Source organism: Oncorhynchus keta, chromosome 36 (genome assembly GCF_023373465.1).
Source record: "Oncorhynchus keta strain PuntledgeMale-10-30-2019 chromosome 36, Oket_V2, whole genome shotgun sequence".
NCBI lineage: Eukaryota > Metazoa > Chordata > Actinopteri > Salmoniformes > Salmonidae > Oncorhynchus > Oncorhynchus keta.
The window spans coordinates 25,061,910-25,085,002 of NC_068456.1; the positions used below are offsets into that span (position 1 = coordinate 25,061,910).

Below are 23,093 nucleotides of genomic sequence, written 5' to 3' on the forward strand. Positions count from 1 at the left end.
TTTGAAGGTGAACTGCTGATTCCACTATTGTTGGAATGTTGCTCACTTCCAATATCATTAATGTTGCACACTTCACAGTTGTCACTTACGCAGCCACTCCACTCTCATTACAGTTTCTTCTGTGTTTCTGAGAGCTCATCCTGCAGCCGTGTTTTTCTCCAGTCCAAGAACTTACATCTCGCTTGATTGGCCTGCCATCCCGAAAGGAACCTCCTGCGAATTAAATAGTGATTGCAACTTGCAACGTCCTCTCAGAAACGTCTATATGAACACACCATACGGATGATCCTATTGAGAGTCTTGAGCAGATCGCCCCTAGCCTTTTGAAGGCCCTAAGCGAGATTTGCTATAAAAAGTTTTGAGATTTGGTGTTAAAGTAAAAATGTTGCAGTTCTAAAACTAATGTCATGCAATTCTACTCATTTTGACATGAGGTGGTGATTGTTCTTTTGCAGTTTTATAGCTAATTTCATGCAATTCTGCACATTCAAATCAATTCCTACAATTCTAGGCATTTTGCCTCGACTAATGCCATTTTCATACGATATCTGAGTGAGAGTGACTAACAAAACCAATGCCCTGTGTGCCCAGTCTGTAATTTGATGATGATTAGGCTACTACTTGGTTTAGATAGCTGGCTAGACTACCTTACCTAGCAATATAAAATGTTTTTGCTAACATGGGCTTTGAGTGACTGTCATTGACTGACATAACAAGTGAAAAACTGCTGATGCACTAACAAATGTCCAACTTGTAGCTTGTGTATTCCATCTGTATAACTCTCAACAGTAAGTTGAGTCCGCAACCGAGTTACTTAACATAAAATAAATAAAAAATAAAGTGTGTAAGCTCTGGTCTTGAGGGCCAAATATCAAGGTAAAATGCACGACTGATCATTTTCATTTATCTGTGGGAAAACAGTGCCCTCTTGTGCGTAAAATTAAATATCCACAATAGAGGCCATGGGAGATTCAGTGTGAGATTGTTGTGCATTAGTTAATTGCCCTAATAGTCTACGCAATGGCAGACACACTGTTAATTTGGTACTGCTACTGAAACTGCCACTTCTGGCACATGTGTCAATCCTCAATAGGCGCTTCTCGAGCGCTGCTCATCACGTTGCCACGCAACAACCATCCATGATCACGCAGGACCTAGCGCGTTGCATACTGGGAGTATCTCGGTGATGCTGATTCAGAGTCGCCAGTAGTTACCACAGCCACAAAGTCATAAATCCCGCCTATTTCTACCATTTACATGCTTAAAATCTGATTTTAAACCTAATTCCCTAACCTTAACCACACTGCTAACCTTATGCCTAACCCTAACCTTAAATTAAGACCAAAAAACAACAACAAAATCATGCATTTTTACGATAGCCAGAATTTTTGGCTGTGGTAACTAGTGGAAACTCTGATTCAGAGGAGTAGAACGAAGCGGATAACGGGGAGAATGGAGACTGGTGCAACGACAAACGACACATAGCCTATGTCTTTACCACGACCTCGCTCAAGAAATGATGCACCTCTCAAATTCCTCGCGCACCGAGGCCTTACACCGAAGTCAGAAGATAAGGTCTGGATGCAATGTTTTTCTCTTTGTTGAATTGACGTAAATGATCTTGCGGACATAAAGCACATTCAAAGGCATTGGCACCTTGGCTATAATAATGCTTATACACGGTCGCTCGCTTTGCTATGATAACTTGGGATAGCAAACGCCCCTTTGCTGTTTCTAGAGAAGAAAGACATCTGGAATAGATTATTGGCAATCTACAACACAATTATTGACAACGTTGCCAGATGATGTCAAGAGCTTAAACATGACAATTCGTTTATTTTACATCTATATAACAATAATCATTAATAATTTATAAAAAATCACCCTAATGCAGATTTACGTCAGGGATTTGATTCACTCACAACGGGAGATGGAGTCTGTTACAAGCATCTAATCGGGTTCCTTTGCGTGGGCTTTCCCGATTGTAAACGACATTTCCCGTAGTGCCACTTGCGTCCATCCCATGCAGTGGAATGTTGAATCGCGGTTGAAATTTGTGATATTGGTCAATTAGGTGATTCCCGAAATATTTGTTTAGGGGCAGAGTAAAGCTACACAACATACCCATTGGACCAAGGGCGCAGTGCAATGGTGAATGTGTGCAATGGTGAATTCTTGGAAAACGTCAAGCCTACTCTGGATGGACTGTGCGCCGCCTGACGCTCGAGCCTACCCGTTGAGGGAGCACTGAAACTGCAGTGCGGAGAAAATGTAACAGTAGGAGGAGAATGATAGTAGAGCTTCTGTGCCCGGGGACTGCTGTTAGTTGCGATGAAGAGGTTGTGCCTTGTGGAGTTATATCTAAGGAAAGCATATTAGAAACCGAACGAGTCCCTCCCCGTTGTAGCAGTAAGGTGGGAGCGCAAATGGCAATGCATAGGCCCAACCTCAGATAAGTGCAGTGGGCTACTGAAATGGTAGGCTACACCCTTGTTTTACATTTTAGTCGTTTAGCAGACGCTGTTATCCAGATCGACCTACAGCAGTGAGTGAATCCATACATTTTCGGGAATCGAAACCACAATTATCACAATCGTTACAATTGACCGCTGTCATTTTTTAAATGTATTTTTTTAGATTTTGGTTAGTTACAGATTTTGAAGAATATAAAGACATGACTCAAATATATGCCTACTAAAAGGGTTTCGCCAAATCTGGGTGTGTGGTATTGTAGTTGTTCAATCCAAAATCCCCATTGCAGGTTGCTAAAACCTGGGAGAAGAAAAGGGAGATCAATTTTTCAAAAAAATGTCTGCCAGGTAAACTTAATAATTTTTTCATGTACTTTACTGTAATCAACTAAGTGTACATTGGCATTATTAAACCTGGAATGAATTACACGACAGAGTTAATTAATGTGTATTTTGCTTTATCCCTTTACACTCCATTCCTCTGACATCTTTGAGAAGATTTGCAGAATCTGCCTGCTTGTTCTTCAGACTTACATGTATTGTTGCATTGAGGGTATCTTCCGCACATTGTCTAGGGCAGTGGAAAGCTTCCACACTGGTGTGAGGCTCAGCATGTTCTCTCATGCTTGTGCATTTGATTTGAGAATGCCTTGACCCCCAGCTGTTCTAATAGGTGTGGTGTCTGGCAGGCAGCACAATCTTAGGGAATGCCAGCAGGTGTGTAAAATTAGGGGGTCTGGGGCGCTATTTTTGGCCTGGATGGTGCTGTAATGAGTGGCGCTGTCCAATGTGCTGAAAAGAGCTTCTGTCACACCTGTGCTTATGGATTCCGTTTGCAGCGAATTTGTACGCAATCACACGTTTTGGCTCTCACTGTTGCTGTCCCTGGTGCTAAATCTGCGACCAACACGTTTGTTTTGAACGCAGGCCGCGGTGCTGTCTGTGGAGCTGAATTGTTTACTTATTAGCCCATAGACACATTTGGGGTTCAGATGTGAGTGAGTGAGATGTCTCCAGTTTACAAGGGGTTTGTAGCCTACATTGTGTTTTTTTCTTCCCAGGTAAATGGCTGAATCGAGTTGGGAGCTACTGTGCCTCTGTCTGGCCGACCAATGCAGTGTGTAGGGACGGTCGCCCAGCCCGACGAAAACATGAACGGAGCGGGGGAGCAGGTGGACATCCTGTCTCCCAACTGCATGGTAAAGGACCGATGGAAAGTGGTGAGTTTATTTATCTTCAGTGCCATTTTGACCATGTAATTGAGTCTCAGCGGAGTGATTGGTTGAATAATTGAGTAATTGATTGAAATTAAATTAAATTATTAGTTGAGAATCCCTGATTTGGAATATTCCTTACCCTGATCACAGCTGTTGGTGCTCGCTTGCCAAATCGTACGGTCAGTATGTTTTCATTAACTTGTCGGCATTTAGAAAGTTCCATATACATTAGATGTGACAATTGCCTGCTAGGGTCCGTTTACATGTAACTATATTTTGTCAATAAAAACAGCTGGGCGTAATGATGTCACGCCAACAAACAATAAAACCATTTTTCACAAAAACCTAGTGTCAAAACAAATGATTGGTTGAAGTGTTTCCATAACCCATTTAGGCAAATTGCTCATGAATAAATTGTCAGCCTGTATACCCTCCCACCTATCTGATTCTTGTCTCAGGTAGCCCGTGAATGACGGCATGGCCAGATTGCAATAATTGACTGATATTTGCCATATTCTAATAATTCTCTGTCATGGTGAAACTTGCACTCATGTAGATCTGAAATAATTGGATGGTGAAACTTGCCAGCCAACCAGAAAAGCAAGGTGAAGCAATTCAGGCATTCTTCAAAGTAAGGACATTCCTGCAAAGAAGCACTATTCTTTATAGTTGACTAAATAGATTTAGCCAGCAGTAGGCATTTATAATTAAATGTGGAGTGGAGTTTTATAGTTACACAGTTGTCATCACGTGCCCTGTATCTTCAAAATTATTCGGCAGTCATTTATTCGAAAAACAGTTTCCACCATCATTTGTCGCAAGAAAGTTAGACAAAAACGTTAAATTCATCCCTTACAAATGGATGAAAAATGTTATGGATCTTTAGAACATTTCTGCTATATCTGCCTGCGTCACGGCTGAGTTCCTCTTCATCTGAAGAATACAAAATTAAAAACAAAGAATACAAAATGCAGCGTAGTTCGTGTTTAACATGTTTTAATGAAAGACGATAACGTGAATACTACACAAATACAAAAATAACAAACGTGGCAAAACCGAAACAGTCCCATCTGGTGCAGAGAACAAAGACAGGAAACAGAGACAATGATAGACAGCTGCCTCTAATTGAGAACCAATCTAGACAACCATAGACATACACTATACCTAGAAAGGAGACAGCCCCATAAACATACAAAAAACCCTAGACAAGACGAAAACACATACATCACCCATGTCACACCCTGACCTAACCAAAACAACAAGGAAAAACAAAGAATACTAAGGTCAGGGTGTGACAGTACACCCCCCCCCCCAACGGTGCAGATTCCCAGCCGCACACCTAAACCTATAGGGGAGGGTTTGGGTGGGCGTCTTTCCATGGTGGCAGCTCTGGCGCTGGACCCCACCACACCATAGTCTTTGTCCTCTTAAGTCTCCTCCTAGGAACGGCGACCCTCGCTGTCAACCTAGGATTGGCAACCTTACAAAATGGACTGAGGGGCGGCTCCGGACTGAGGGGCGGCTCCGGACTGAGGGGCGGCTCTGGCAGATCCCGGCTGACTGGCGCCCCTGGACAGGCGGGAGACTCTAGCAGCCCTGGACAGGCGGGAGACTCTAGCAGCCCTGGACAGGCGGGAGACTCTAGCAGCCCTGGACAGGCGGGAGACTCTAGCAGCCCTGGACAGGCGGGAGACTCTAGCAGCCCTGGACAGGCGGGAGACTCTAGCAGCCCTGGACAGGCGGGAGACTCTAGCAGCCCTGGACAGGCGGGAGACTCTAGCAGCCCTGGACAGGCGGGAGACTCTAGCAGCCCTGGACAGGCGGGAGAGGAGGAACAGGGAGTACTGGGCTCTGTACACGCACAGGAAGCCTGGCGCGGGGGGCTGCCACCGGAGGGCTGGTGCGTGCAGGCGCACTGGAGCTCTTGCGCACCGTGCCTGCCCAACCTTACCTGGTTGAAATCTCCCGGTCGCCCTGCCAGTGCGGCGAGGTGGAATAGCCCGCACTGGGCTGTGCAGGCGAACCGGGGACACCATGCGTAAGGCTGGTGCCATGTACGCCGGCCCAAGGAGACGCACTGGAGACCAGATGCGTAGAGCCGGCTTCATGGCACCTGGCTCGATGCCCACTATGCACCCGCACTGGGGACACCGTGCACTCCACAGCATAACACGGTGCCTGCCCGGTCTCTCTCGCCCTCTGGTAAGCACAGGAAGTTGGCGCAGGTCTCCTACCTGGCTTCGCCACACTTCCTGTGTGCCTCCCCTAAGATATTTTTGGGGCTGACTCTCAGGCTTCCAGCCCTGCTTCCGTGCTTCGTCTTCAAACAGACACCTCTCCGCTGTGGCTGCCTCCAGCTCTGCCTTGGGGCGGCGACATTCCCCCGGCTGCGTCCATGGTCCATCTCCATCCAGTATCTCCTCCCAAGTCCAATAGTCCTGACATCGCTGCTCCTCCTGCCGCTGCCTGTCACCACGCTGCTTGGTCCTGTTTTGGTGGGTGATTCTGTCACGGTTTTCTTCCCTTGAAGGAGAGGAGGACCAAAATGCAGCGTAGTTCGTGTTCAACATGTTTTAATGAAAGACGATAACACGACACAAATACAAAAATAACAAACGTGGCAAAACCGAAACAGTCCTATCTGGTGCAGAGAACACAAAGACAGGAAACAACCACCCACAAAGTACCCACAGAATATGGCTGCCTAAATATGGTTCCCAATCAGAGACAATGATAGACAGCTGCCTCTAATTGAGAACCAATCTAGGCAACCATAGACATACACTATACCTAGAAAGGAGACAGCCCCATAAACATACAAAAACCCCTAGACAGGCCAAAAAACACATACATCACCCATGTCACACCCTGACCTAACCAAAATAACAAGGGAAAACAAAGAATACTAAGGTCAGGGTGTGACAGCCTTTCCATTACACATTGCAATAAAAAAAAAACATTTTGTAGAATAAACCTGGGTCAATGGAAACCTGCCTTGTGCTAGGTGTGACAATGATTATATGAGTTAGCAAGACAGCACAAACAGTTTTGGGACCAGGCTAGTTGAGAACTAGCATTTTTTTAAATGTTAACTTTAAAGAACAGACAGCAAGCCATAATTAGCAGACATCCACATGACTCAGTTTTTTACAGTGTTTATTCTTCTCTGCCACCACTTCCAGCTGAAGAAGATTGGTGGGGGAGGTTTTGGTGAGATCTATGAAGCATTGGACCTGCTGACCAGGGAGAATGTGGCTCTGAAGGTAGAGTCAGCCCAGCAGCCTAAACAGGTTCTCAAGATGGAGGTGGCCGTCCTCAAGAAACTGCAAGGTAAGGGCCTTTGTGGTTGAGCAGTAACACACATCCACACATCCACACACATGTTACAGGTGTGGTTAAGCACCTGTAACGCTACCTGTACAAAGTACGTATTAAATCCCCAAAGATTGTGGGTTCAGTCCCTGGGACCGCCTTTGCCAGTCTTTCCCTCGTACTGCACTATACTGTTGGAATTCCACTCTCCTGTTATGAAATAGATAGAAAGTGCAAGTTAAGGGCAGGCATCTATCAAGGAGGGATAGGGATCACTAAGGACATGGATCAATCAATGGGAACATCACCTTGTACATGAATAAGCATGGCAAGGTTAATTAAGTTGTCTATCTATGGTCTACTGTGAAGTGAGGTAAACGTTAGTCTGTCTAGCTATTTGATTAGTGTTATTGGCATTTGTCTGGACAAGGTTGAAGGTGTGGTGATTGTTTGGTTTGCTCGGGGGTTGGATGAGTTGGATAGTCAATCGGTTGACATGTCTGTTGCACTGGGGTTTATACTGCTTTGTGCAAAATTATATTTTGGCATTGCGTGTTTCACATTGCTCGAATCCCGTAAAAAAAAAACAGATTGCCACCATCCACCTCAGCATGAGCATATTGTGTTGAAATATGCAGAGATTCTAATTTCTTAGGCAGCATTTATTTTGGGGTATTTCTGTGGCTTGTTCTGGCCTGTAGCCCCAGGAACAGATACAGAACTGTGACTGCTGGCAGGGAGGATTGTTAATGAGCATGAAACTGTGTGAGTGTGTGTCTGCCTGGCTGTGCTTCTGTTAGTGAGCACCCTTCTTCTTGGGGAAATACCCTGAATGTTCTCTTACTATTGTTATTGAAATGAAAATCAACCTGAAAGACTAAGGTCATTGGAAATTACTTGCCTGAAGTTAGCATGCCCTAATTGTATTGTATGACTAAATCTAGGGACTACATGACTTTTAATATGTTTATTTCTCTGATAAATGCCTCATTCATATAGGAAGATACCACATTCTGAATGTATCAGGTCCTAGGAAAGCAATCTGATCCCAATTCTTCTAACAATGATGCAAAATGTTTTGAGATTATTCCAAGGGTTGGTCTAACATCCAATTGAATCAGTTGTTTAACTGTGATGGTACAAGTTGATTTATAGATAGCTAATGTTATACTGACTGTATTGTAACATTTACACTAACCTCTCTCCATTCTTTCACAGGAAAAAATCATGTATGTAAATTCATCGGATGTGGAAGGAACGAGAAGTTTAACTATGTGGTCATGCAACTTCAGGTAGCCATCTATCAAAACAGTCTGATAGAATTGCCTTAGGTAGAGATAATCACAGCCAGGCTACAAATAAGTAGAAAACAATGAATGAAAATTAATTTTCCCTCTCACCCCCCCCTCTCTCTCCCTCTCCATCCCCCCTCTCCCCTATCTCTCCGACTCCCCCTCCCTCTTTCTCCCCCCTCCCCTCTTTCTCCTCCCCCGCTTCCCATTTCCTTCTCTCCTCCATCCCTCTCCCCATCTCTCTCCCTCTCCTCCCCGCCCTCTCCCCCACTCTTTCCCTACGCATTCTCCCCCCCCAGCAGGGGAGAAACCTAGCAGACCTGAGGAGGAGTCAGCCTCGCGGCACCTTCACCATGAGCACCACGCTACGCCTGGGCAAACAGATTCTGGAGTCCATAGAGGCCATCCACTCTGTGGGCTTCCTGCACAGAGACATCAAGCCTGTAGGTGGCATTCTCAGTAACTATTAACTTAATGCCTGCAGGTATAAGGCATTATGATGTGTGGTTACAATGCATTGTAAGGGGTAGAAAGAATGGTGGTGAGATAGAGAGATCGAAAGAGAGTGAGAGACCGATTGGGGGTGAGACAGAGCAAGACAGATGGGAGTGTGTGAGAGAGAGTGAGAGACCGATTGGGGGTGAGACAGAGCAAGACAGATGGGAGTGTGTGAGAGACAGTGAGAGACCGATTGGGGGTGAGACAGAGCAAGACAGATGGGAGTGTGTGAGAGACAGTGAGAGACCGATTGGGGGTGAGACAGAGCAAGACAGATGGGAGTGTGTGAGAGAGAGTGAGAGACCGATTGGGGGTGAGACAGAGCGAGACAGATGGAAGTGTGTGAGAGAGAGTGAGAGACCAATTGGGGGTGAGACAGAGCGAGACAGATGGAAGTGTGTGAGAGAGAGTGAGAGACCAATTGGGGGTGAGACAGAGCAAGACAGATGGAAGTGTGTGAGAGAGACGGAGAAAGAGAGACTAGGACTGCATAATATCGGCAAAATAATTGCGATTACACTTTTTTTACCAAATATTGTGATTGCAATTTGTATCGCAAAATACTGTACAGTAGATCAAAACACTTTGGTGAACTGTTGAAGTCATAGAAATGTAGAATGATTTATATTAAGAAGCAAAGTGGAAAGCAGCATCGTTTTTGTTTGGAACAATCTGTTTGACCTAACAGACCAGCATGGGAACGTATAGTACATCTTAACAGCGGGGAGGAACTGCGAAAGGGGAGCGGGGCCTGGTGTATGTGGGAAGCAGCCGCAAGAGTAGAAAAAAAAAAAGTAGAACTATAAAAACTGATGTCATACACGGCTGGGTAGCATTTCAAAATATTGCATGCGATATGGATCTCTTACAATATGGACCTCTTACAATGTGGACCTCATGCGATATGGATCTCTTACAATATGGACCTCTTGCGATATGGATCTCTTACAATATGGACCTCTTGCGATATGGACCTCTTACAATATGGACCTCTTGCGATATGGATCTCTTACAATATGGACCTCTTGCGATATGGATCTCTTGCGATATGGATCTCTTACAATATGGACCTCTTGCGATATGGATCTCTTACAATATGGACCTCTTGCGATATGGATCTCTTACAATATGGACCTCTTACAATATGGACCTCTTGCGATATGGATCTCTTACAATATGGACCTCTTGCGATATGGATCTCTTACAATATGGACCTCTTGCGATATGGATCTCTTACAATATGGACCTCTTGCGATATGGATCTCTTACAATATGGACCTCTTGCGATATGGATCTCTTACAATATGGACCTCTTGCGATATGGATCTCTTACAATATGGACCTCTTGCGATATGGACCTCTTACAATATGGACCTCATGCGATATGGATCTCTTACAATATGGACCTCTTGCGATATGGATCTCTTACAATATGGACCTCATGCGATATGGATCTCTTACAATATGGACCTCTTGCGATATGGATCTCTTACAATATGGACCTCATGCGATATGGATCTCTTACAATATGGACCTCTTGCGATATGGACCTCTTACAATATGGACCTCATGCGATATGGATCTCTTACAATATGGACCTCTTGCGATATGGATCTCTTACAATATGGACCTCATGCGATATGGATCTCTTACAATATGGACCTCTTGCGATATGGATCTCTTACAATATGGACCTCTTGCGATATGGATCTCTTACAATATGGACCTCTTGCGATATGGATCTCTTACAATATGGACCTCTTGCGATATGGATCTCTTACAATATGGACCTCTTACAATATGGACCTCTTACGATATGGACCTCTTACAATATGGACCTCCTACAATATGGACCTCTTGCGATATGGATCTCTTACAATATGGACCTCTTGCGATATGGATCTCTTACAATATGGACCTCTTGCGATATGGACCTCTTACAATATGGACCTCATGCGATATGGATCTCTTACAATATGGACCTCTTGCGATATGGATCTCTTACAATATGGACCTCTTGCGATATGGATCTCTTACAATATGGACCTCTTACAATATGGACCTCATGCGATATGGATCTCTTACAATATGGATCTCTTGCGATATGGATCTCTTACAATATGGACCTCTTGCGATATGGATCTCTTACAATATGGACCTCTTGCAATATGGATCTCTTACAATATGGACCTCTTGCGATATGGATCTCTTGCGATATGGATATTGCACATCAATATTTCAATTTTGATCAGAATTTGATTAATTAAGCAGCTGTAAGAGAGACAATGTTGATCTCAGTCTGTGTGCTCAACAATGGATAGCACTTTGGGTTAGTGAGCCTCAACGTAACATCTAGGCCTTATTGGCGCCAATATTGTCAATTAAAACCAGTCCAATTCGTTTCGGTGCTGGGCAAAAGCTAGTCTCACGTCTATGCAATGATAGGGGGAAACACTGCTTTGGGCTTCGCCTGTTTATATTCCTGTGATGTCCTCAACTCAATCTGTTTCTCGTTTTTTTTCCCAGTCTAACTTTGCTATGGGTCGACTCCCCTCCACCTATAGAAAGTGCTTCATGTTAGACTTTGGCCTGGCTCGCCAGTACACCAACACTACCGGAGAGGTTCGACCGGTAAGTAGCCATGGAAGGATTTTGTTAATATCATGTATTATGGTATGGTAATATTCAAAGCTATTGAATCATTCTAACAACAATATAAATAATATGATATAGGCTAATATACAGTTGGCAGTATTGTAAAGTACTTAAGTAAAATTACTTTAAAGTACTACTTAAGTCGTTTTTTGGGGTATCTGTACTTTCCTTTATTATTAACATTTTTGACAACTTTTACTTCATTACATTCCTAAAGAAAATGATGTACGTTTTACTTCATACATTTTCCCTGTAAATTATGACTGATAGTTGGATCGTGCCCCTGGCTATCCGTAAATAAAAAAAACTAGAAAATGTGGCCGTATGCTTTGCCTAATAAAAGGAATTTGAAATTATTTATACTTTTACTTTTGATACTTAAGTATATTTAAAACCAAATTGGGAACTTTTCCCACCACTGACAGTTGGCAAACAAGATGCAGGCTAATATACAGTTGTCTAGCCTGATACGGGCTAATATACAGTTGTCTAGCCTGATACGGGCTAATATACAGTTGTCTAGCCTGATACGGGCTAATATACAGTTGTCTAGCCTGATACGGGCTAATATACAGTTGTCTAGCCTGATACGGGCTAATATACAGTTGTCTAGCCTGATGCAGGCTAATATATAGTTGTCTAGCCTGATGCAGGCTAATATATGGTTGTCTAGCCTGATGCAGGCTAATATATGGTTGTCTAGCCTGATACGGGCTAATATACAGTTGTCTAGCCTGATACGGGCTAATATACAGTTGTCTAGCCTGATACGGGCTAATATACAGTTGTCTAGCCTGATGCGGGCTAATATACAGTTGTCTAGCCTGATGCAGGCTAATATATAGTTGTCTAGCCTGATGCAGACTAATATATGGTTGTCTAGCCTGATACGGGCTAATATATGGTTGTCTAGCCTGATACGGGCTAATATACATTTGGCTACCCTGATATGGGCTAAAATACAGCTGGCTACCCCGATACGGGCTAAAATACAGCTGGCTACCCCGATACGGGCTAAAATACAGCTGGTTACCCTGATACGGGCTAAAATACAGCTGGCTAGCCTGATACGGGCTAATATACGGTTTGCTAGCCTGATATGGGCTAATATACGGTTGGCTCGTCTGATACAGGCTAATATACAGTTGGCTAGCCTGATACAGGCTAATATACAGTTGGCTAGCCTGATAGTTGGCTAGCCTGATACAGGCTAATATACAGTTGGCTAGCCTGATACAGGCTAATATACAGTTGGCTAGCCTCATACAGGCTAATATACAGTTGGCTAGCCTGGGCAACAGGGGAGGTTCTTTCTGTTTTTCTTCTTGCTGACTCAACCTCCAGTCATCGATTAGATAGGCAGGCCTGTACTGCAGATATAGAACAGCGACGGGACCACACACACACTCACGCACACACATGCACGCACACAAACACACTGTTGTAAATTCTAACATTCAGTTTCTGAGGCACTATTCCTGGGACTTCCTTCAGAAGGAATGGGTGTTACTATCAAAATGGTGGTGCACATGCCCAGTTTCCAGTTATTGTATCAGAGATGCCAATGACAATTAGAAACTAGAAACATTAGGAAGATGTCCAAGAAGATGATGTCATCTGATTCTGGTACATTTAAGTTATGCCTTAAGCTGTGTAAATTCATTAGTTAATAGTTTGTTAACGTTAATGAATGCATAATTTATTTGGAAATTGCCTTGTTATATGTTCACATAGCGTTGATGTTAAAGGGCAAATCTGCTCAAAAACTATCATTTGGTATTTTTTTCCATTATGCCACTGTTGATGCAGTCCCCAAAACACATGCAAAACATGGACTAATGAAAAAATACTAAAAGATAGTTTTAAGTTGATTTTTCCTTTAAGGTTTTTACAGATGTTATGCTGCCATGTGATGCTGTTCCTTATTCACCTTTGTGGTTTTATTTTTTGCAGTTTTGCTGTTCCTTTTTGGGCTTTTCTGTTCGAAGCGCATGCTTGTGATCCGTCTCATCAGTAAGGTGCTTGATCCCATTTACGTTTTTATTATCTCTCCCTGCCTGAGAAATTTTCCATATCCTTCCTCGTCTCGTTTTAGGTTTTCATTTAAGTACCTTAATTCCATCAATTGTTCTTTCTTGTTGTCTGTGCGAAATTATGTTTCAGGTTTTGTCCTGAAAAGAACTTACCGCATTTTATTTTCCAGCCCAGAACTGTGGCGGGATTTCGGGGAACTGTTCGTTATGCGTCAGTAAATGCTCATAAAAACAAAGTAAGTTATTTTTGGGGTGAAAAAATTAAATGCATTACAAATTAATTCCAACCTGAGGGTTTTGTGTTACATGAGTTTGTCAGGAAATCTAAAATAGCTGTTGTGTATGTACTCCAGTAAATCATGAAAATTATTATCTGATTAATCCATTTTTTACCTTCTCAGGAAATGGGTCGTCATGACGATCTATGGTCGCTATTTTACATGTTGGTAGAGTTTGCAGTCGGTCAGTTACCATGGAGAAAAATTAAAGATAAGGTGAGATACTATCTACTGTTGCTATTATAATTATTACAATTCCCAATATCAGTTATTTCCAATATTTATTCATTCTGGTCTAGGGGACTCAAAGAGATGCACAGTGTTATTTTTCCCTTAGCGCTACACACCTGATTCCACTAATCAACTCATCATCAAACCTTTCACTAGTGGAATCAGGTGTGTGGTGCTTGGGCAAAAATAAAATGTGCACCCTTTGGGGTCTCCAGGACCAGGATGAAGAAACCCTGCAGAAGAAAATGGTTACTAGTGTCTACTGGTGTCTGCTGGGCTCAACTGGTATCTAATGCTTTCTACTGTATCTCTTGTTTGTTACCAGGAGCAAGTGGGTCAGATTAAAGAGCGCTACGACCACAGAATGCTGCTCAAACACATGCCTTCTGAGTTTTACATCTTCCTGGATCATGTTTTAGGCCTTGACTACTTCACCAAACCAGATTACCAGGTACCTACTGTTCACTCCCTGCACGTGCATTCAAATGATTTATCCCCCATTGAATATTTTTATTCTGGCTTTCATTTCAATAGCAGAGGGTACAAGACATGGAAGTGTGGCAATGTGAGACTAACTCCCATACCAAAACCTCTCTCTATAATTTTCAGTAATGAAACTATTCAAAAATACATTTTAGTACTTAAAGTGAAGCTTATTATTGTATAGCAGGTTTGGTTGAATTTCAATTTTATACTTTACCTTTTCCGAAAACCTTTTCCCTGTGATCGTCTATGCAGTTGCTGATGTCGGTCTTTGAGAACAGTATGAAGGAACATATCATCACAGAGAACGAGCCTTTTGATTGGGAGAAGGGAGGGACGGATGGAGTGCCTCTGTCCACCAGCACGTCAACGCCCCCTCAACAGAACACACGACAGACTCCCGCCGTGATCGGGTAAGGGAATCAAAATGAGATAATAGCTTTAGCTATTTAGTTTTACGGTCTCCTAACCAATTGTTCTATTATGTGTTTTTTTTTTGCAATATTTGTAAATTATTTTGTACATAATGTTTCTGCAACCGTATCTTACGAAAGGAAAGAGCTTCTGGATACCAGAAGCCATAGATTACAGGCAACATTCGCACTGAGCTAAAGGGTAGAGCTGCCGCTTTCAAGGTGCGGGACTCTAACCCGGAAGCTTACAAGAAATCCCGCTATGCCCTGCGTCGAACCATCAAACAGGCAAAGCGTCAATACAGGGCTAAGATTGAATCATACTACACCGGCTCCGACGCTCGTCAGATGTGGCAGGGCTTGCAAACTATTACAGACTACAAAGGGAAACACAGCCGCGAGCTGCCCAGTGACACGAGCCTACCAGACGAGCTAAATCACTTCTATGCTCACTTCGAGGCAAGCAACACTGAGGCATGCATGAGAGCATCAGCTGTTCCGGACGAACGCTCTCCGTAGCCGACGTGAGTAAGACCTTTAAACAGGTCAACATACACAAGACTGTGGGGCCAGACGGATTACCAGGACGTGTGCTCTGGGCATGTGCTGACCAACTGGCAGGTGTCTTCACTGATATTTTCAACATGTCCCTCCCTGATTGAGTCTGTAATACCAATATGTTTCAAGCAGTCCACCATAGTTCCTGTGCCCAAGAACACAAAGCCAACCTGCCTAAATGACTACATAACCATGAAGTGCTTTGAAAGGCTGGTAATGGCTCACATCAACCGCATCCTCCCAGAAACCCTAGACCCACTCCAATTTGCATACCATCCAAACAGATCCACAGATGATGCAATCTCTATTGCACTCCACACTGCCCTTTCCCACCTGGACGAAAGGAACACCTATGTGAGAATGCTGTTCATTGACTATAGCTCAGCGTTCAACACCATAGTACCCTCAAAGCTCATCACCAAGCTAAGGATCCTGGGACTAAACACCTTCCTCTGCAACTGGATCCTGGACTTCCTGACAGGCCGCCCCCAGGTGGTGAGGGTAGGTAGCTTGCTGACGACACAACAATGGTAGGCCTGATCACCGACAACGACGAGATAGCCTATAGGGAGGAGGTCAGAGACCTGGCCGTGTGGTGCCAGAATAACAACCTATCCCTCAACGTAACCAAGAATAAGGAGATGATTGTGGACTACAGGAAAAGGAGCACCGAACAGGCCCCCATTCTCATCGACAGGGCTGTAGTGGAGCAGGTTGAGAGCTTCAATGTCCTTGGTGGCCACATCAACAACAAACTAGATTGGTCCAAACACACCAAGACAGTCGTGAAGAGGGCACAGCAAAGCCTATTCCCCCTCAGGAAACTAAAAAGCTTTGGCATGGGTCCTGAGATCCTCAAAAGATTCTACAGCTGCAACAGTTGCGGCCTCCAACCGCAAGGCACTTCAGAGGGTAGTGGGTACAGCCAAGTACATCACTGGGGCAAAGCTGCCTGCCATCCAGGACCTCTACACCAGGCAGTGTCAGAGGAAGGCCCTAAAAATTGTCAAAGACCCCAGCCACCCCAGTCATGGACTGTTCTCTCTACTACCGCATGGCAAGCGGTACCGGAGTGCCAAGTCTAGGACAAAAAGGCTTCTCAACAGTTTTTACCCCCAAGCCATAAGACTCCTGAACAGGTAACCAAATGGTTACCCGGAATATCTGCATTGTGTCCCACCACCCGCCAACCCCTCTTTTTACGCTACTGCTACTCTCTGTTCATCATATATGCATAGTCACTTTAACCATATCTACATGTACATACTACCTCAATAAGCCTGACTAACCAGTGTCTGTATATAGCCTTGCTACTCTTTTTTTCAAATGTCTTTTTACTGTTGTTTTATTTCTTTACTTACACACACACACACACACACACACACACACACACACACACACACACACACACACACACACACACACACACACACACACACACACACACACACACACACACACACACACACACACACATACCTTTTTTCCCCGGACCATTGGTTAGAGCCTGTAAGTAAGCATTTCACTGTAAGGTCAACACCTGTTGTATTCGGCACACGTGACAAATAAACTTTGATTTGATTTATGCAACTGTGAGGATTTGTAACGCACTGTTGTGTAAAATGAAAAGGGAATCAGACTTCAAAACATTAAAAACGCATCCACATGAAGATGTCTATCCACTACTTATTAACAAGATTTAACAGCAGAAAGCAGAAAGGATTTCAAAGGGAATCACACTTCAAAACATTTTGGAGACATCAATATAAAATATGAAAACATCTAGCCAGCCAAGAGATTACACAATTCCCATTTACCTGTAGTCTAATTGACTTAAAGAATCAGGAACAAACAGTCTAATGCTGGGTTGTAACAATTAATTCAGATTTAGAATGCAACTGTGAGGATTTGTAACATACTGTTTGCATTTGAAGTGATATAGGATATTTTCGACAACGACACTCATTTAATTAATCGCCTGGTCATTTTGTAAAAGAGAATGTGCTCTCAGTAATGTAATAATGTAATAATTGAGAATGTTCTCAATAACTTACCTTGTTAAATACAGGTAATGAAAGAATGAATAAAAAAATAAAGAAAATAGTCTATATCAGTCCATGTTCTGTGTTTTCCCAGGGTGGTGAACGTGACTCTGGTTCCTGGGGAGCTGCCGAGGGAGAACACAGATGATGTTCTACAAGACGAGCACCTGAGTGACCAGGAGAACGCTCCACCTGCAGTACCCAGCAGGCCTTGCGAGAGGACACCTCCCCAGATGGAAGCCGAGGCGTGGAACGAAACCGACTTAAACCGCAACCAACTCAGAATCAGCATCAGCAAGGTACAGGAGGGACCATCTAATATGTCCTCATTGTATCTCACCGTGGTACTGTCAGCACTATGAAACATTTTCTTACAGTCTTTAAATATATTAAAACGGTAGAAGTACATTAGAAGGGATAGTTTACTTTGTTGTTGGTTTTCAATGACCATCTATTACGTTCAGAGGATATAGACCATATAAATAGATGAATAGAATGGCCTTGCAAACTCTAACCCTGACAATTTGACTGGTAAAGTCATGGGTGCACTTGCAATGGTTGCCTGGTATTGTGATGCAATCATTTCCATGGTAATGTAAAATGTTCATTCAAATTATATTAACTTATGTGGCTCATGCAATGGAATATGGAATATTTTTTGCAATGTCAGTTGAGTTGAATAAGCATATCACAGCACAGATTGATGGTCATGGCTAGAAGGGATCCAACTTTTGTCAAATCAACGTCAGATTTTATGTTTTGTAGCAGGTTAGGAGAACTTATTCAGCAGGTTAGGAGAATTAACGTAGCCGTTTAGGAGAATTAGGTTAAGGTTAGGAAAAGGGTTAGAGTTAGCAAAAATGCAACAACAAAATGAACTATTGACGTTAATTTGACAAAAGCAGGATCCCTTCCAGCCAAGACACATATTGATGGGTCCACTTCCTGCTTTTACTTCCTGCTTTTACTTCCTCATTTGCTCCTATGGGTACACTCGCAATGGTAGCCAGTCCACTCATTATCATTAACTTGAATTATCATTGATTTCAATGATATAGACATACCTGGTTGTAGATAGACCAGGAGATATACAGTTGAAGTTTACATACACTTAGGTTGGAGTCATTAAAACTAGTTTTTCAACCACTCCACAAGTTTCTTGTTAACAAACTATAGTTTTGGCAAGTTGGTTAGGACATCTACTTTCTGCATGACACAAGTCATTTTTCCAACAATTGTTTACAGACAGATTATTTCACTTATAATTCACTGTATCACAATTCCAGTGGGTCAGAAGTTTACATACATTAAGTTGACTGTACCTTTAAACAGCTTGGAAAATTCCAGAAAATTATGTCATGGCTTTAGAAGCTTCTGATAGGCTAATTGACATCATTTGAGTCAATTGGAGGTGAACCTGTGGATGTATTTCAAGGTCTACCTTCAAACTCAGTGCCTCTTTGCTTGACATCATGGGAATCATGGGAATCATGTCTCCTAGAGATGAACGTACGATGGTTGGTGCGAAAAGTGCATATCAAACCCAGAACAACAGCAAAGGATCTTGTGAAGATGCTGGAGGAAACAGTTACAGAAGTATCTATATCCACAGTAAAACGAGTCCTGTATCGACATAACCTGAAAAGCCGCTCAGCAAGGAAGAAGCCACTGCTCCAAAACCGCCATAAAAAAAACAGACTACGGTATGCAACTGCACATGGGGACAAAGCTTGTACTTTTTGGAGAAATGTCCCCTGGTCTGATGAAACAAAATTGAACTGTTTGGTCATAATGACCATCGTTATGTTTGGAGGAAAAGGGGGGAGTTTTGCAAGCCGAAGAACACCCTCCCAACCGTGAGGCACCGGGGTGGCAGCATCATGTTGTGTGGGTGCTTTGCTGCAGGAAGGATTGGTGCACTTCACAAAATAGTTGGCTTCTTGAGGAAGGAAAAGTATGTGGATATATTGGAGCAACATCTCAAGACATCAGTCAGGCAGTTAAAATCTTGGTCGCAAATGGGTCTTCCAAATGGACAATTACCCCAAGCATACTTCCAAAGTTTTGGCAAAATGGCTTAAGGACAACAAAGTCAAGGTATTGGAGTGGCCATCACAAAGCCCTGACCTCAATCCCATAGAAAATTTGTGGGCAGATCTGAAAAAACATGTGCTAGCAAAGATGTCTACAAACCTGACTCAGTTACACCAGCTCTGTCAGGAGGAATGGACCAAGATTCACCCAACCTATTGTGGGAAGCTTGTGGAAGGCTACCCAAAACGTTTGACCCAAGTTAAACAATTTAAAGGCAATGCTACCAAATGCTAATTGAGTATATGTAAACTTCTGACCCACTGGGAGTGTGATGACAGAAATAAAAACTGAAATTAATCATTCTCTCTACCATTATTCTGACATTTCACATACTTAGGATCACCACTTTATTTTAACTGACCTAAAACAGGAAATGTTTACTTGGATTAAATGTCAGGAATTGTGAAAAACTGAGTTTAAATGTATTTGGCTAAGGTGTATGTAAACTTCCGACTTCAACTGTATTTCAGGTACTGTGTTTACAATGAATTTAAGGTGCTCAAACATGGCAAAGTAAATAATAACACCTTTACAATACAGTTCAAGCTGCTATATACCTGCAGTACACAACAGGTCTAACTCTTGACAGTGATAGTTAACAGTGGTAACCCTAGAAACGCCCTTTCCCCCAGGGGAAGTTGGCTGCGGAGGAAGAGGAGCCTGCTAGAGGGACGTGTCCTGATGCCCTCGTGGGTGGAGCTCCCCCAGAAATGACTGGTGTTCAGGTCTGCGCTCTGCGGTACCGGAGGATCAACAGCCCAGAGTCAGACCGTCTGTCCGCCGCAGACGGGAGACCAGACATCTACGACAAACGAGGGTGAGGGCGCTTTACACTGAGTGTACAAAACATTAGGAACACCAGCTCTTTCCATGACAGACTGACCAGGTGAGTCCAGGTGAAAGATATGATCCCTTATTGATGTCACTTGTTAAATCCACTTCAATCAGTGTGGATAAAGGGGAGGAGACCCCCCTTTATCCACACAGAAAGATTTTTATTTGTGTATGTCTGCCATTCAGAGGGTGAATTGGCAAGACAAAATATTGAAGTGCTTTTGAACTGCATCACGCTGCTGGCTTGCTTTTGAAGCTAAGCAGGGTTGGTCCTGTTTGGGCCCTGGATGGGAGACCAGATGCTGCTGGAAGTGGTGTTGGAGGGCCAATAGGAGGCACTCTTTCCCAAGGCAGTGATTGGGGGCATTTCCCTGTGTAGGTTTCTGTCTTTCGGATGGGATGTCAAACGTTGTCCTGATTCTGTGGTCACTAAAGATCCCATGGTACTTATCATAAGAGTAGGGGTATTAACCCTGGTGTCCTGATTCTGTGGTCACTAAAGATCCCATGCACTTATCATAAGAGTAGGGTATTAACCCTGGTGTCCTGGCTGAATTCCCAATCTGGCCCTCATATCATCACGGTCACCTAATCATCCCCAGGTTACAATTGGCTCATTCCTCTCCCCTGTAACTATTCTCCAGGTCATTGCTGTAAATTAGAATGTTTTCTCAGTCAACTTACCTGGTAAAATAAAATCAATAAATGGTAGTAGGTTCCTGGATCACTGGTTTGAGTCAAGAATTGCAATGCTACTGGTGTTTTCACGCGCAACAGTTTCCTGGGTGTATCAAGAATAGTCCACCATCCAAAGGACATCCAGCCAACTTGACACAACTTTGGGAAGCAATGGAGTCAACATGGGCCAGCATCCCTGTGGAATTCTTTTGACACCTTGTAGAGTCCATGCCCCAATTTCGATGTTTTCAGTGCAAAAGGGGGTTCAGCTCAATATTAGGAAGGTGTTTCTAATGTTTTGTACACTCAGTGTATAGTGCAGACAAGTTAAACACTGTTGTGCATATGTATACTTGATGTACACACCACACATCAATCAATCAAATAGATTTTATAAAGCCCTTTTTGCATCAGCACCAGCGTAAACCCCCAAAGGTCACTCCCAAGAAGATAGGAACCTGGGAACAAACCTAGAGAGGAACCAGGCTGCGAGGGGTGGCCAGTCCTCTGCTGGTTGTATTGGGTAGAGATTATAAGAGTACCATTGGCCATTAGGACCAGATCGTTTTTTCAAGATGTTCAAACGTTCATAGATTACCAACAGGGTCGGATAGTAACCATGGCTATAGAGCAGCCATACTCAACAGGTCGACTGCAGTTCAGATCCGGACCCAGAATGGCGTCAATACGGACCACGGGTCCCGAAACAAACAAAACAAGAAAGAGATGGAGTGGGAGCCTAAGATCACGGTACACCAGATAAGACAGGCTGACTCTAGCTCCCCCGGCACATACAAGCTATTGCAGCATAGCTACTTGGGACTGAGGCACGTGGGTCGGGAGACAGGGTCACCCCTGGACAGGGCTAACCAGGAAGGAGTTAACCCCACCGACCACTTAAGGGATTTCAAAAGACCACTAACTTACTACGCTGAGACCAGTGGTGTACCACAGTTTCACAGGGCCCCACTGCAAGGTCTGAGCAAGGGAGAGAAATGTGGCAGAGAGGGAAATTGCAGTTTTATATCTAATCTCCTGTAATTCAAAATATTTTTGCCGTGGCTTGTGATGTGTTTATATTCTATCTGGGGAGTGGGGGGGTGACCTCCAGGGGAATCCCCCAACCCCCCCCAAAATAAAAAAAATTATACATTTTCAGAGCCCGCTGGCACCCCGGGGGGGACACACAAACACACACATACACTGAAAACACATTAAAACACAACACACATGCACACAGTCAAAATTAACATTTACCAAGGTTTTTGACAATGATTTTGTGTCTCCCTACCAGGTCTCGTATGGACATCCTGGGATCCCCGTCCCGCCACGTGCAGTCCTCCCAGCCAGCCCAGATGCACTCCCTGGAGGGAGGAGGTGGGGACCGGCAGGGTGGCAGTGGTAGACCAGGTCAAGAGGTCTCCGTAGCCTCTGTGGCCGACCCCGAGGCCCACAGTAACGCGTTCATCCGGTCTGTACCACTCGCCGAGGAGGAAGACTTTGACAGCAAGGAGTGGGTGATCATCGACAAGGAGACTGAGCTCCAGGACTTCCTGGGTCTCCTGGGCCCAGGGGCTGAGCCCACCACCTCGGGGCCCACCACCGACGAGGAGCCTGAGGAGCTGAGGCCCCTAGACGAAATGGAGGAGTGGAGGAGGTTACGGGGAGCTGGAGGTGGAGAGGTGGTGGTGAGGCCAAAGATGCGTGCAGGAGGCATTGGGGCGCAGCCAGAAGGGGAGGGGTCTAATGGGGCCAGTCCTGGGTACCCAGGTTATCACACTCTGCCTCATAGCCGTGGACACAGACCACGGCCACAGTCGGAGTACTTTGGAGCTCACGGACAGGTAAGAGCAATGGGCTGTGGGGTAGAGAAATGGTCTGTGTGTTGGTGTGTGAGTGTTTGTCTGGTTTGGGGTCTATTTGAACTGAATTGACTGTCTTTGTCTGCATCTGTGTTTGTCTTTTTGCGGGTCTATGTCTAGGTTACCCTGTTATTTCCTGTGT

At 44.0% G+C, this 23,093-nt stretch overlaps 1 protein-coding gene across 4 annotated transcripts in view; it reads left to right on the top strand.

Annotated features, from left to right (window-relative positions):
- Nucleotides 1-1,266: 1,266 nt before the first annotated feature.
- LOC118375547 (tau-tubulin kinase 1-like) overlaps nucleotides 1,267-23,093 on the top strand; it is a 40,651-nt gene continuing 18,824 nt past the window's right edge. Inside the window, exons 1-13 of one of the 4 annotated variants that reach the window (XM_035762129.2) lie at nucleotides 1,267-1,575; nucleotides 3,533-3,691; nucleotides 6,871-7,018; nucleotides 8,219-8,292; nucleotides 8,595-8,735; nucleotides 11,317-11,421; nucleotides 13,649-13,714; nucleotides 13,880-13,972; nucleotides 14,313-14,438; nucleotides 14,726-14,883; nucleotides 17,578-17,782; nucleotides 20,210-20,394; nucleotides 22,384-22,933. In XM_035762129.2, coding sequence (XP_035618022.2) covers nucleotides 3,584-3,691; nucleotides 6,871-7,018; nucleotides 8,219-8,292; nucleotides 8,595-8,735; nucleotides 11,317-11,421; nucleotides 13,649-13,714; nucleotides 13,880-13,972; nucleotides 14,313-14,438; nucleotides 14,726-14,883; nucleotides 17,578-17,782; nucleotides 20,210-20,394; nucleotides 22,384-22,933 — 1,959 coding nt within the window. In that variant the 5' untranslated portion in view covers nucleotides 1,267-1,575; nucleotides 3,533-3,583. Of the gene's footprint in view, nucleotides 1,576-1,957; nucleotides 2,820-3,532; nucleotides 3,692-6,870; nucleotides 7,019-8,218; nucleotides 8,293-8,591; nucleotides 8,736-11,316; nucleotides 11,422-13,398; nucleotides 13,464-13,648; nucleotides 13,715-13,879; nucleotides 13,973-14,312; nucleotides 14,439-14,725; nucleotides 14,884-17,577; nucleotides 17,783-20,209; nucleotides 20,395-22,383; nucleotides 22,934-23,093 lie in introns of those variants that run through there. The other 3 variants (XM_052498701.1, XM_052498702.1, XM_052498703.1) reach the window with 3 other exon arrangements.